Source organism: Mizuhopecten yessoensis, unplaced genomic scaffold (assembly GCF_002113885.1).
Source record: "Mizuhopecten yessoensis strain PY_sf001 unplaced genomic scaffold, ASM211388v2 scaffold10911, whole genome shotgun sequence".
Taxonomy (NCBI): Eukaryota; Metazoa; Mollusca; class Bivalvia; order Pectinida; family Pectinidae; genus Mizuhopecten; species Mizuhopecten yessoensis.
Window position 1 is genome coordinate 1,008,079 of NW_018408783.1, and position 13,013 is coordinate 1,021,091.

General features: G+C 35.3%; 1 protein-coding gene across 1 annotated transcript; it reads right to left on the minus strand.

Annotated features, from left to right (window-relative positions):
- On the minus strand, positions 1–9,844 carry LOC110463483. The gene is made up of 10 exons (XM_021518102.1): positions 9,774–9,844; positions 8,737–9,100; positions 7,894–8,073; positions 7,054–7,361; positions 5,331–5,854; positions 4,399–4,470; positions 2,309–2,362; positions 1,519–1,650; positions 811–864; positions 1–511 (listed from the first exon to the last, which is right to left on the minus strand). The coding sequence occupies exons 2-10, from the start codon at positions 9,019–9,021 to the stop codon at positions 219–221; spliced, it is 1,902 nt and encodes a 633-aa protein (XP_021373777.1). The 5' UTR covers positions 9,022–9,100; positions 9,774–9,844; the 3' UTR covers positions 1–218.
- Between the last annotated feature and the right edge of the window lie 3,169 nt (positions 9,845–13,013).

Genomic DNA, 13,013 nt, shown 5'->3' on the forward strand with positions numbered 1-13,013 from the left:
TTATTTACCCCAAATCATATTTTATGTACAAAGCTCAAAATAACTGGCCTTTCATGTATCTACAAATGCCTCCCATTATAAAGAACAACCCAAGATAAACAGGTACAAGCATAATACTGAGGACAGATATACCTTCATAGATATGTATCCAAGAAATAATCGAATGCTATTTGAGTTTCAAGTTTCAGTAGAAATTCGCGACGGAACTGTCCCGTTTCTTACATAGATCTACTTTCTTCATAGGCGAGTTGAAAAGCAACCTTAAGGTCGTTGTGGCCTATTTCTCCCAACGCATCACACAGTGTTTTAAGGGATTTCTCTGCTGATCCGTTCTCCGCGCCAAGCCATCCCATAAGAATTTTAAAATTCGCCAGCACGATGTTATCCCGGTATTTAAAAAGAATATGATCCACATCGGAGTGATCCAAATCTAGATGAATCGCTAGCTCCATAGTCTTATTTGGTGACACTTTCCTTGCAATTTTCAGTAGTGACTTGTCTCCGAAAGCAGCTGAAATGCATAATATCACAATACTAATAATTAATATGGTTCGATAGCTGTATCTTTGAGATTTATTACAATTTAAGATGCACATATCATATTGTACTTTTGGTTTGTACGTACTAGTTCTTTACAAGATTTATCATTAACATGTTTAATATCATCCTCCACATGATCACCAAACAAAACAGGAGGGGATAGTTACTGCTTTCTAGAAGCCCACTAAAGCTTTGAGACGATTTACATACCACAAAAGTAGAGGATTATATCCTTTTTTCTAGCAGCTAGTATGGTGTATTGATACTTACCATTACCAAACTTTGGGGTTGCTCTTCCAATGTTGTGTGCATCATCAAGGGAATCTGGCAAAAGGAAACAGAACATGCATTTCTATTGTTAAAAAGCAAATGTCATTTATAAATGACTCTTTTTGTTCTTGGAAGAAAGACTTTGTGATGTTTCATTGTACACCGAGCGATGCTGTTTGAACTATCAAACAATGGACCATTAGCTAATGGCTTTAGGAATGAAAAACACTATAACGAACATGGCACGTTCATATAGAAGGATCTTCATACAATGCAAGCGTTAACTACATGTTATACTTTCCATGCTTTTGAAATCTAATAATTACTTGTAATATAATGATAATTCGAGGTTCTTATATACGGATTTATCACAAACTAGTTCGTAGGTCGTATCAAAGCGGATCATAAATTATTATCCGTGGTTATAGGGCCTTTGCAACCAGCCAATACCTTTCTCAACTCCATCGGGAGCATACAGCTGGTGCTGCCATTTTAGCGCTCACAACTAGCACTCAACAATTCTAGCTCTGCCCAACCAAGTACTCATTTATAGCTGAGTAGACTGGAAAAAGCGGGGTTAAGTATCTTACTCAAAGATACAACACTGTGTTGTGACGTGGCTCGAACCTGGAACCGATCGGTCACGAGCCCGGCGTCCTACCACTAGACTACCGTATACTAGTTATTATTATGGAATATAAAACTCACTGATAAGAACTTCTAAGCTGCTCTGCCGACTAATTCCCGAAATTGACATCGCCTGGGTTCCTGGAGATGTCGCCCTTGAGGAGGTTGGAGTTGTCGCCCTTGACGTAACTTGATGTGCTGCTTGTGGATATCCTGGGGATGCATATACTTTATTTATTGTGAAATATCTTTATGACACCTAGATATACATTAACAGTAGGTATACATATATCAAATCCTAAATGACTAAAAAGGGAACTAGCTGTCCCCGATATCGTACTATATAATAATGATATGATTGCTTTCGTCTACTGTATGTAGTTTTCGTGTTATTTTGAGAGAAAAAAAGTTGCTCTTGAAATTGTCCAAATGGTCGTCTATCACTTAGTGCTTTATATAAATATATTGTCAATTTATATTTATAAATACCTGTGATGTCACTCTAGATAACAACCTAGATAGTATCGATATACCAATAATTTATGAAATAGAAACGGGAGTGATAAATTATCGACTGCAGCAACGGGACCTTAATTTCTAAGAAGGTAATGTGATGCATGCGTTGGAGCTGCGGATATTGTTAGGCGTAGGTCGTGAGTTCGAGGCCTTGGCAGGATACGAGTCATATAACTATATTACATCGTTATTTGTCACTTCCTATGTCATTTATTCAATAAAAAACACAGAGTTATATATACACTAGTGGATGTAGGTCCGAATGTTAAAGTAGTTCCCTGTTGTAATTAGAGAGGGAGAGAAAACACATGTATATAAATTATATCTATATATAATGGTTACCCTATATACCAACCTGCTATGGCGGTATTATAAATTCCAGAGCTCATCGTCTGCACCATTGTTGGCTCTAAACGGAAAATTAAACAATAAAAAACCCAAAGAAAATCTAACACCTAGCCAGCAACATGTCTCCTATACGCTTATTTCATACCCTCTGCTAGTATTTAACAGCTCTTCAATAAACCAGTGAAATGTGGGTGAGCTAATAACACCAAAGATTACCTCAAGGTGTTTTGTATTACATGTACCTAATAATGTCATTAGTGGCCTGATAACGCCATGGATTATCTCATGTCATAGATTACATCATAATGTCATAGTTGCCATCATAATAGCATGGATCATGTCATCATTGTATATATATAAGGCGAGCAAAAATTAAAACTTCGAGACGAGTTTCATAAAAGCTCATATGAAATGAAAACAAAATTAATATACTTTTTTTTCCACATAACTCGGAAAACTTTTGACAGGTTTTAAAGCCAAAATGTAGAGGGCTTATTCAAACAGAGACAGCCATTTTGTTGCGCCTTTCACAATTTATGACGTCACGTCATTGTCCATATTATGACCTCACAATCGATTTCTGACTGGCACAGTCAATGAAAAACGCTCCAGGGTATATTGTACTAGTGACATATGTATAAATATTACACTGGATAACAGGCCGATTATGTGATAAATCACCTCAATATCATGGGTGGCCTCACAGTAGCAAGGATTACGACATAATAACATGCATTACCTAATGATATCATTGGGGACCTCATACTTACATAGATTATCTCATCATGTTATTGGTTACAGTATTCATAATGTCATGTAATACCTGATGATGTAATAGGTGACCTCATAATGTCATATTGTATCTCATAATGCCATTTTTGATTTATAGTGACTTTAATTACCTTATAATTCCATAGATTATTATGCATTGTCATATGTTACCTCATAATGTCATCGGTTTCCTCACAATGTCATATATTACCTCATTATATTATAGGTGGCCTCACAATTGCAAAGATTACGTCATGATAATATGCATTGCCTAATGATGTTATCGGCGACCAGATAATTACATAGATCATCTCAAAATGTAAAAGGTTACTGTATCTCATAATGTCATATTATATCTCATCATGTCTTATATTAATTAATAGTGACATTGATTATTATGCAATGTCATACATTACCGCATAATGTCATACATTACCCAATAAGGCTTGGGATTCGCTAATAATGTTAAAGATTGTTTCATAATGTCATAGATTACTCCATACTGTCATATATTACCTCATAATGTCATAGATTACCTCATACTGTCATTGGTTACCTCTGAATGTCAGAGATTACTTCATACTGTCATATATTACCTTATGAAGTCATATATTACTTCATACTGTCATAGATTACCCCATACTGTCATTGATTACTTTATACTGTCATAGATTACCTCATAATGTCATAGATTACTTCATACTGTCATTGGTTACCTCAGAATGTCAGAGATTACTTCATACTGTCATATATTACCTCATGAAGTCATATATTACTTCATACTGTCATAGATCACCCCATACTGTCATTGATTACTTTATACTATCCTAGATTACCTCATAATGTCATAGATTACTTCATACTGTCATAGATTACCCCATACTGTCATTGATTACTTTATACTGTCATAGATTACCTCATAATGTCATTGATTACCCCATACTGTCATAGATTACCCCATACTGTCATTGATTAGTTTATACTGTAATAGATTACCTCATAATGTCATAGATTATTCCATACTGTCATATATTACCTCATAATGGCACAGATTACCCCATACTGTCATAGATAACCCCATAAGAACATTGTTTACATCACACTGCCAAGCTATTATGTATACCGTTAAAAACAAAATGTCATGACTTGCCTAACACTATTTTCATTTGCCAAAAAAACATACAACATTATCTAAAACTTCGTTAAATACCATGACCTCTGATACTCTCATGGCCTACTTATGCAGTCGTAATAAAATACATATCAGAACGTTTTCAATATCATTCTTAAGTAACAAATTATAGCAGATCAATTTTACTTATTTACCCCGAACTGCGATTTGAGGACATTCCTGGGCAGAGTAACGTCGATCGGTTCGTTCAGTATTGCCATTTGATCCTTCAAGAAATGTTAAAGAAAACAGGACCAGTCAATATTGATTTACAAAAAGTAACAACAATATAATAAATAATGATAAAACGTATGGTGTAGGTTTCTGTAACCTTTTTTGTTACAATTACACTTCAATAGAACACGAAATACATGCAACACACAGGGACAAATTCGAAAGCAAAGGATGATATAAAACATAAAAGCTTGTGTTATGTGCCATCCGACATGATCCTAGCAATTAAATAACGAGATAGGCTTAAACAGATTTATCCCATAAGAGGTCGAACGTGACCTTTGAATAATGAGCACTATAACTTAATTGGGCGTAGTACCCCATGTTGCAGCGTCTTTTATTAAAAAAATGCAACTATTAATTAAAATTGTAGATGGGTTTATATGATAGCTACATCGACATATTGAATGTTAAGAGGATTTTCCTTACTTTGTATTTCTAGTAATGTTTGTACAAAGTAATAAGGTATGACCTTTGACCCTTCATCTTCAACCGATTGACCTAAATCTTCATTGCGACCCCCCCCCCCCCCCCCAACAAATATGTTATGTGCTTAACATGACCAAAGCTTAGTCAACGAAATCGAATATTAAACAAACATTGATGTTTTTCAAATAGATCTTTACGCTAAGATCAGTTTGATGTGTCATTTAAACAATCTTGATGCTAACAATATACTCAGACCTTGGTCGTCCGATTTTCGATCATTCCCGAGAAAGTAGTTTCATTCTTGTCTGATTTAAACAGATAACAAATCATAGCGGTATATTGTAATAACAGAAAACAAGAACTGATCAAATTACTTTCAAATGCAAGATAGAAATTGTGAATATTATGATATATCGACATTTACCTGCCTGGCAGTTGGGCGACCTCGATCGTTTACGCCTTGGTCTTCTAACTGCCGTTAGGGGATCAAAATGAGCACCATGCACTACAATTTTGGCGCTCGAAATCAGTGTGAAGTTCAGAATTACGTAGACCGACCTACCAAAAGCTTCGACAATGTCAATAGGTATAGAAATATAGTTATCCGACATCGAACCGATGAACGGGATAAACGTGTGCTCCTTCGATACCTCCTTTTGGACTCGTCCACACCCACTAATGTCCACTCGGATTCTCTCCCCTTCACCGATCATAAATTCAGTGGACCTACATTGCCGTAACTCGGCAAGACCAAGCTCTTCACAGGCCTCTACTGCTTTCTTTATTCTCCTCAACTGCACACAATCGAACCGCATTGTCCTCGTTCTAGTGTTACTGGCAGAAGTAAACACCAGAATCTTACAGTTGGTTTTCACTCCTACTGCTGCCCTAGCAGCTGTCTTGATGTATTTTGGCGTGGCTTTCTTGTGTACTAATGCAAGTTGTCGACTAAAAAAAAAATGTATTATATTATATAAGATACAAATGTATAACTATGACTGAATCACTCACTCACTGAATTATATACAACATTGTAGTATTGAAAGGAAAAAGAAAAGGGGTAAACATTTGAGGTGATTTAATGTCTTTAGTTGGTCGAAATTAGCGGGGCATCGCGGTCGGTCGGCAACCCTTCCGGTCTTTCTAAGACGACGGACAAGCCGTTCTATGGTGGAAGCATTCACATCGAACTGCATAGCAACCTGTTGTTGCCTTTGACCCTGCATTAGCAATGCAATAAACTGACCCCCTGAACTTCCGTCAGCCGCACCATGATTGCTAGAGATTCAAGTCGACAGTAAATAGCGGAAAGCGATGTGTTTCTAGTGGTATTAAACGATGTGTGGACGATCTTGTCATTCTTATTTATTCTGTTGCATTTTAACACTTTCATTATGTGGCACGGTACTTTGAATGTATACTAACACATATCCTCGTTTGACCGTTTTTTATAATGTTAAGGCAAGCAGTTAAATAAGTGTTGCATATTTTACCCTGCGTTTCTCATGCTTTTAGTACATATACAGGCTATTGCTATCAATATGACTGAATCATTCGCTGACTGAATGGTATATACACAGGCTATTGAATATAACTTTGACTAAATCATTCGTTCATTGAAGTATATATTTACATGAAGTATTGATATATGGGCAATTACTTAATCAAATGACTTGATCCATGGATTAAAACATTTAGCATTGAGATGTAAAACACTTATGTTCTTTAACATGAATTACTGAATAACCCTAGCACAATCGAACAATCTAACATTCTAATTCGGTATTGGTTGATTTTGGTATTTATTGACGGATAATATTAGTAAGCAATACAATTTAATGTACAGCTTAACAAGTGATATCGTCAAAAATAACTGTAAAATATATTTCCTAGAAAGCAGTACTGTAGTGATTGCTATCACTAGTCTAGCAATACCATTCGTGTAATAACTTTGTGAGCAATATTGCCAAAAATAACTGTAAACCATGTTTTCTAGAACGTAGTATAGTAATGACGACATTACTACAGCAGTACACTTTTATGTAATAGTTTGATGAGCATTATTGTCAAAAGATAACTGTAAACTTTGTTTTCCAAAAAGCGTAAGAAAGCGTACAAAGGCTGCTATGTCTATTGAATATACTTACCCGGTGAATTTATAGACTACAAACGTGACGTTATAGCCAGTTGATGTTGTTTTGATATCGCGGTGTCGTCGTCCCGTCGGCTCGATGTTGATTTCCCCGTCATCTTTCCAGTGCAGGTCCACGAAGTGGTACTTGTCGGTCCGCGTTCCGCTGTCGACGTTGAGGGGCAGACTTACTCTGGCCGGTGCCAGCAGAGTAAAATCTTTGCTGTGTAGTACTTCAACACAGACACTTATCGCCAAAATGTTCCTGGCGTCATCAGTTGGTTCATGTCCGTCATTTACCCTCGACAGGTCAACTGGCAGAATCTGTAACATACGATTTCATAATCAATCATATTAACTGTGTGTCTTAACAGGGTTTAAGAATTTCTTCACACAACACTATGTTTTTTTAATATGCACAGTGACCTCCCCTTAATTTCGTATTTGATTTAACTGTGGCACATTTGGGCATAAGTACTTCCATTGGCCAGGAAGCTCGGGGGGTTAGAATAGTAGTAAAACAATCAGAAGTCAAGGGCTCGAATCCTGGTCTAGCTTCGGCAACTTGTTACACTTAGAACACTATTGTTGGTTTAATGAAGCTTCGTTTAAGCTTTTTAAAAACAAACAAAATGCCCTACATAAAAGGCTGACAATATTCGCAGAAATGGTTAAATTTATCACAATACAGAGGGCCAAACAGGTGAGCCATAGGTGGTATTCTTCGGTATACATTTGTATGATGTCGTGTTATACGTTCATACACTTAGATGATGTATTGCTAACAAACACTTACAACAAATGTAAACGTACTCAATTGTGTTTGAATACATATTGAGATGATCGGTATACATACTTGGACGTCTATTTTCTCGGTCTTGTTCACCGAGTTCTCGGGAAATTGTATCTCCACGGCTGGGTTGTGCTTCGATTTGAAACATCCACCAGATGGCGTCACCTCAAACTCCTCACTAAATGGCGTACACGAAACACAGAACGTGTCTATTTTGGAAGCGTTGAAAGCAATGGTACCACTCTGCAATAGGAATTCATACAAGTTAAAAGACAAAAAATACGTTTTTGACTATAAATGTTTACTCGTACTATCAAAAGCAAAGTAAGCAAGATGCTAACATCGGAACAATTTGTGGAAATTGTTGAAAGTGACTTTAGAATTATAAGTAAAAAAATAATATGATTAAAAGTTTTCCAATATAAATATATATTATAAAAAAAACTGTGTAATAAACATGGGACTGTTCACATCATATATTTTCTAACTCATGAATGAACGTATCAGTATTAAACGTGTTAATTATGTTAACGAAATTAACAGACGTTTGTCATTTCGAATACATGACATGGATATTTGACGTAACGATTCATACATCTAAAATAAAAGTAATGGAGCAGAAACTATTTTAAGACCAAGACGCGGATTGGGACAGTTTCCACCAGGGCAGGAGCATTTTCTTCTTTGATTATGCTTGTACTCTGTATCATGTCCTGGATCATGGATAATATACTTCAACACGATTTGAAAATTGACTTTTTCAACACTGGAGCATGTAGTATTTCCGCCAGATCTAGACACTGCACACTCCTTATCTCACCAGGACTGGATCACATAAGACTATTTCCACGAATACCACAAGGCATGTACGGAGAATGAATTATTTTCCTTGAATGTATTTCGTACCTGATACGAGGCTGATGTTTTTGTCCACTCTCCGTCGACTTTAATATGGGCTGTGTATTTCTGATGACCTTGAACGGGGTTCATATCCTTCAGCGTCAGACGAACCGTGACATCATCACAGTCACCGGGGTTAAACTCGAACGCCCTCATTCCCTGGTCACGGTCTGGGGGAACTCGGATATCGTATATACCTGTAATTAGGGTCTCGTGCTTCCCAATACCAAGAGAATCGTATTCTGTTAACAGGTGGCCTTGTTCGTCCTGTTTGACCAAGTACGCCTTCATTCCTGCGATGTTACTGCGATCTTTGTATTTACTAGGGTATCGTACTGTGATACCTTGACGAAGGCTTTGCTCTGTCAGTCTGAAAAAAACATTCTGTTATAGGTAACGGTGTCTAGACTTAAGACATACTGTTATAGGTAACGGTGTCTAGACTTAAGACATACTGTTATAGGTAACGGTATCTAGACTTAAGACATACTGTTATAGGTAACGGTGTCTAGACTTAAGACATACTGTTATAGGTAACGGTGTCTAGACTTAAGACATACTGTTATAGGTAACGATGTCTAGACTTAAGACTTACAATACTTTGTTTAGAGAGGTGAGCGATCAAACAGGTATCTGTTTTTATTAGTGTTGTTTTTGGATTGTAATTTATTAGAAACTGTCTACCAAACAATTATAGTAAAACAGACATTTTTAAAATACTTCATTTACTGCACATCACTTAGTTGACCCTGGACCAAACTCGCAAGTGTAAGTTAACGATGACCTTGCTAACCCAACTGTTTAGAGTAGAAAGAAGAAACATTTACCAAATACAATTAAGCTTAACAAAAAAATAAAATAGATATATTTGTATTGTTTATTTCAACGACATTAAAATTGTTTGCCAAGACGTTTTTACATTCACAGTTGTTGTTTGTGGTTATTTTCACCTTTTCTATACTTTAACATATCTACAGAACACTGTTTGTTTTATCTGGATAGTTGATACCGAGTTAGCTTTGTCGTTGTGGACATTCACTTACCTGTTCGGCACGTATCTCGCTGGACTTGGACTCCCACATCTACAGCAAGAAAAAAGAAGAAAAAGTATTTGACATTTGACCTATTGCCGCTTACCTGAAATGGAGGTGTTGTTTTATACTTGTATCATCAAATAATGACTTGCCATTTGCTACAATATTAGTATTATCAAAGTATTTTATTCTACATATGCAAACAATATATCGGGTTGAATTATTTTGATAGTTTTGTTAAAGCAAAACTTAATTTTCCTTTTAGAGACTTTTTTTATGTCACATGATGGTTGACTCCGCTGATGGACTAATAATCCCCGAGGTTGGGTGTAAGCTTGAAGGTAGTCTTTGTTTTGGTACGGTTAACATTAAATACTTCTTTATGTGTGAATTATGTTTTGTATTTAAATGGTGTAATGTTATCAAGGCTTTTAAAGACACATTTCCTCTGTGCTTTATTTCTACCTGTTTGGTACACAATTTTTAAATACAATTTCATTCTTTTCACCTGTACCACTGTTGAGTCATTCATGGACGAAATGGACATATGGTGCTGCTTATCACTATTTTCTTTAGCCTTTTAGCTTTCGACGAACTTCATTTTTACAAATGCGCTTTCTTCTTCGTATTACTATGCAATTATTTAATGGAATAAGATGGTTGTTTCTGCTGGTGAACCATCAGTCCCCGAGGTTGACCTTAGCCTAGCAGCTAGAATTTATTACGGTTAGTTGTTCAGGGTTTAAAATCATATCAACAGCTAAGGACATTCAAGATGTGATTTTATAAGGGTACAGTTCGCAAGAAATGTCCCTCACCCCGTTTTTACAAATGTCTATATATGTTTCGACACACTGGATGATCCAAAATGGACGAAATGGTTATATGATGCAGTAACACTTATACTTTGTTTGGCATTCTGCATCTACAAACTAATTCCTTAAATACCCCCGTCGGTGCTACCTTTGATAGTTTTTCGAGTAATTATTTTTTTGAATTGAATTAAATTAAATTAAATGATAATAGATACATATGTGTTAGTTTTTATTCCAAACATGTTCTTTTTCTTCATAAGTGATCTCGATTTGGGTTTTCAACCAACTCGAAAGATGTAATTCGAGATAATACAGCATACGATCTACTCGCGGTCTGAACCTGCTCAACAGATATTGTGCAAACATTATACCGTGGCGTTCCCGCGGTCTTGTAGCCTTCCGATTCACACTTTAATTAGCAACTTATGTCACACCGTTAATACGTAGGAGTTGTATGTAAAAACTTTATTTAGTTTACAACAATTATGAAACAAGTTCTTTCAACTTATCTCTATCACAACTGTGATGTTTAATCGTCCTAACGGAATTGCAAATCTGCACGAGGCATTGTTGCCCGGGAGTTTGTTCCGCCCGGTTCCGGTCACCGTCTGATTAGATAACAACGGCTTCGTTTGCAATTAAACTAACATATACGTTTTTTTAATGAAATATTCTGAACTATATGTAAAAACAGATCAATTAAATTAAATGATTATAAAAATGTGTCTTCGTTTTTTATTCGGAGAATGCCTCTTTATTTATTAGTGATCTCTCTGTTGGGGTTTTAAATCAACTAAGACCGATGCAAGCGAAGGTATCACAGTATACGTTAATCACGAGACGTACGTGTGGTTTGGTGAATAAATATCCCGTGTACAAATATTTTATCGTGGCGTGCCGACGGTCTTGTAACGTGTACCATTGCACGCTTTAATTAGCATCATGTGTTATATGTCAAAATCCGTCCGCAACCAGAAAGCTGCCTTAAAATAAGAGCTCTGTTTATAACATATTTGAAGTTGATATAGATAATTAAAAAGATCAATACTTAACGATTTACATTATTGATCATACAAATGTACCATTAACCATGTTTCTCTCGAAAGTGTTTTACGAACATTTGTCGTGCAGTTGTCGACATCATAATACGACGGGAAAATAATCTACAGCAGTTTATATTTTTACCTATTCCATATTAACTAAGAAATGGAAAAGTAAATAAACTGATAAATGACTTTATGTGTTATAGATATGAATATGCAGGTAGTTTTGTGTTTGTACAACTATGTTGAATGTGTCTATATTTTGGTATTGTGCTGTAAATGAAAACGGAAAAAATAAGTGTCTTACATTACGTTGAAAGTAAGAAAAAGGTGTATACATAAATTGTTGAAGAATATTCATCTCTGTTTGTTCGAAATGATAAAACTAATTTAAATGATATCAAGTCTTGTAATATATATTACTTCCATAGATGTATGCAAGGATGTACAATTTGTTATAGAATATTTTCATCCCTGTTCAAAATGATAAGCTTATTAAAATGCTATCCATGTTTTGTGATATATATTACTTGTATAGTTTTATGTATGTAGTTACGCGTGCGTGTTTATGTTTATATGTTTTATCAGAAAATAACAAAATCAATCAATCAATAAAATAGAATAAAATTTGTCAAACATAAACAGTCCTTCGTAGATACATGTATATATAAAAATATTGTAGAATATTTTATCTCTGTTAGAAATGATAAAACTAATTTTAATGTTATCAAAGTACTGTGGTATACATCACTTTATAAGATGTACAGGTATGTTCATTCGTATGTAAGCACGTGTGTGTTTGTATAACGATGAAAATATGCATATATGCTGATATTGTTTTGTTAATGTTTAGTAAAAAAAAAAAAAAAATGAAAAAGTTATAAGAAAACAATAAATGTCTAGCATTTCTTTGTTAATATGGAACAGGAATAAATATAAACCATTGCAGAATATTTTCCCGTCGTATAACGATGTCAAAAACTGCACAACAAATGTTTACCGGATCTGAATGTGTCACTTATATGTTAGCTTTATCTTTTCATTCGTAAAATATGATTCGTTATTAACTTGAAAGTGCAATTCAAAAAACACATTCGTAAAACACTTTCGTGCGAAACATGGTTAATATAAACTTTATTTCATTCCAATTTAAGTTGCATTACATCACATAACATACAAAGTACAGAGGAATGGGATCCGGAAACAAGTTGAAATAACTTATATAAATCCGTTTCCAAGAATTTATCTCATTAATTTAGGGCATGATGGTATAGTTACTGAATTCTATGGAAAGAAATATAAACACTTAAAACAGTAGCTTACTTTTAAACGTAGTTCAAGGGATATTTGAAATGAGAGTAAAAGAAAAGCGGTACAGGGGGGATGGGGGG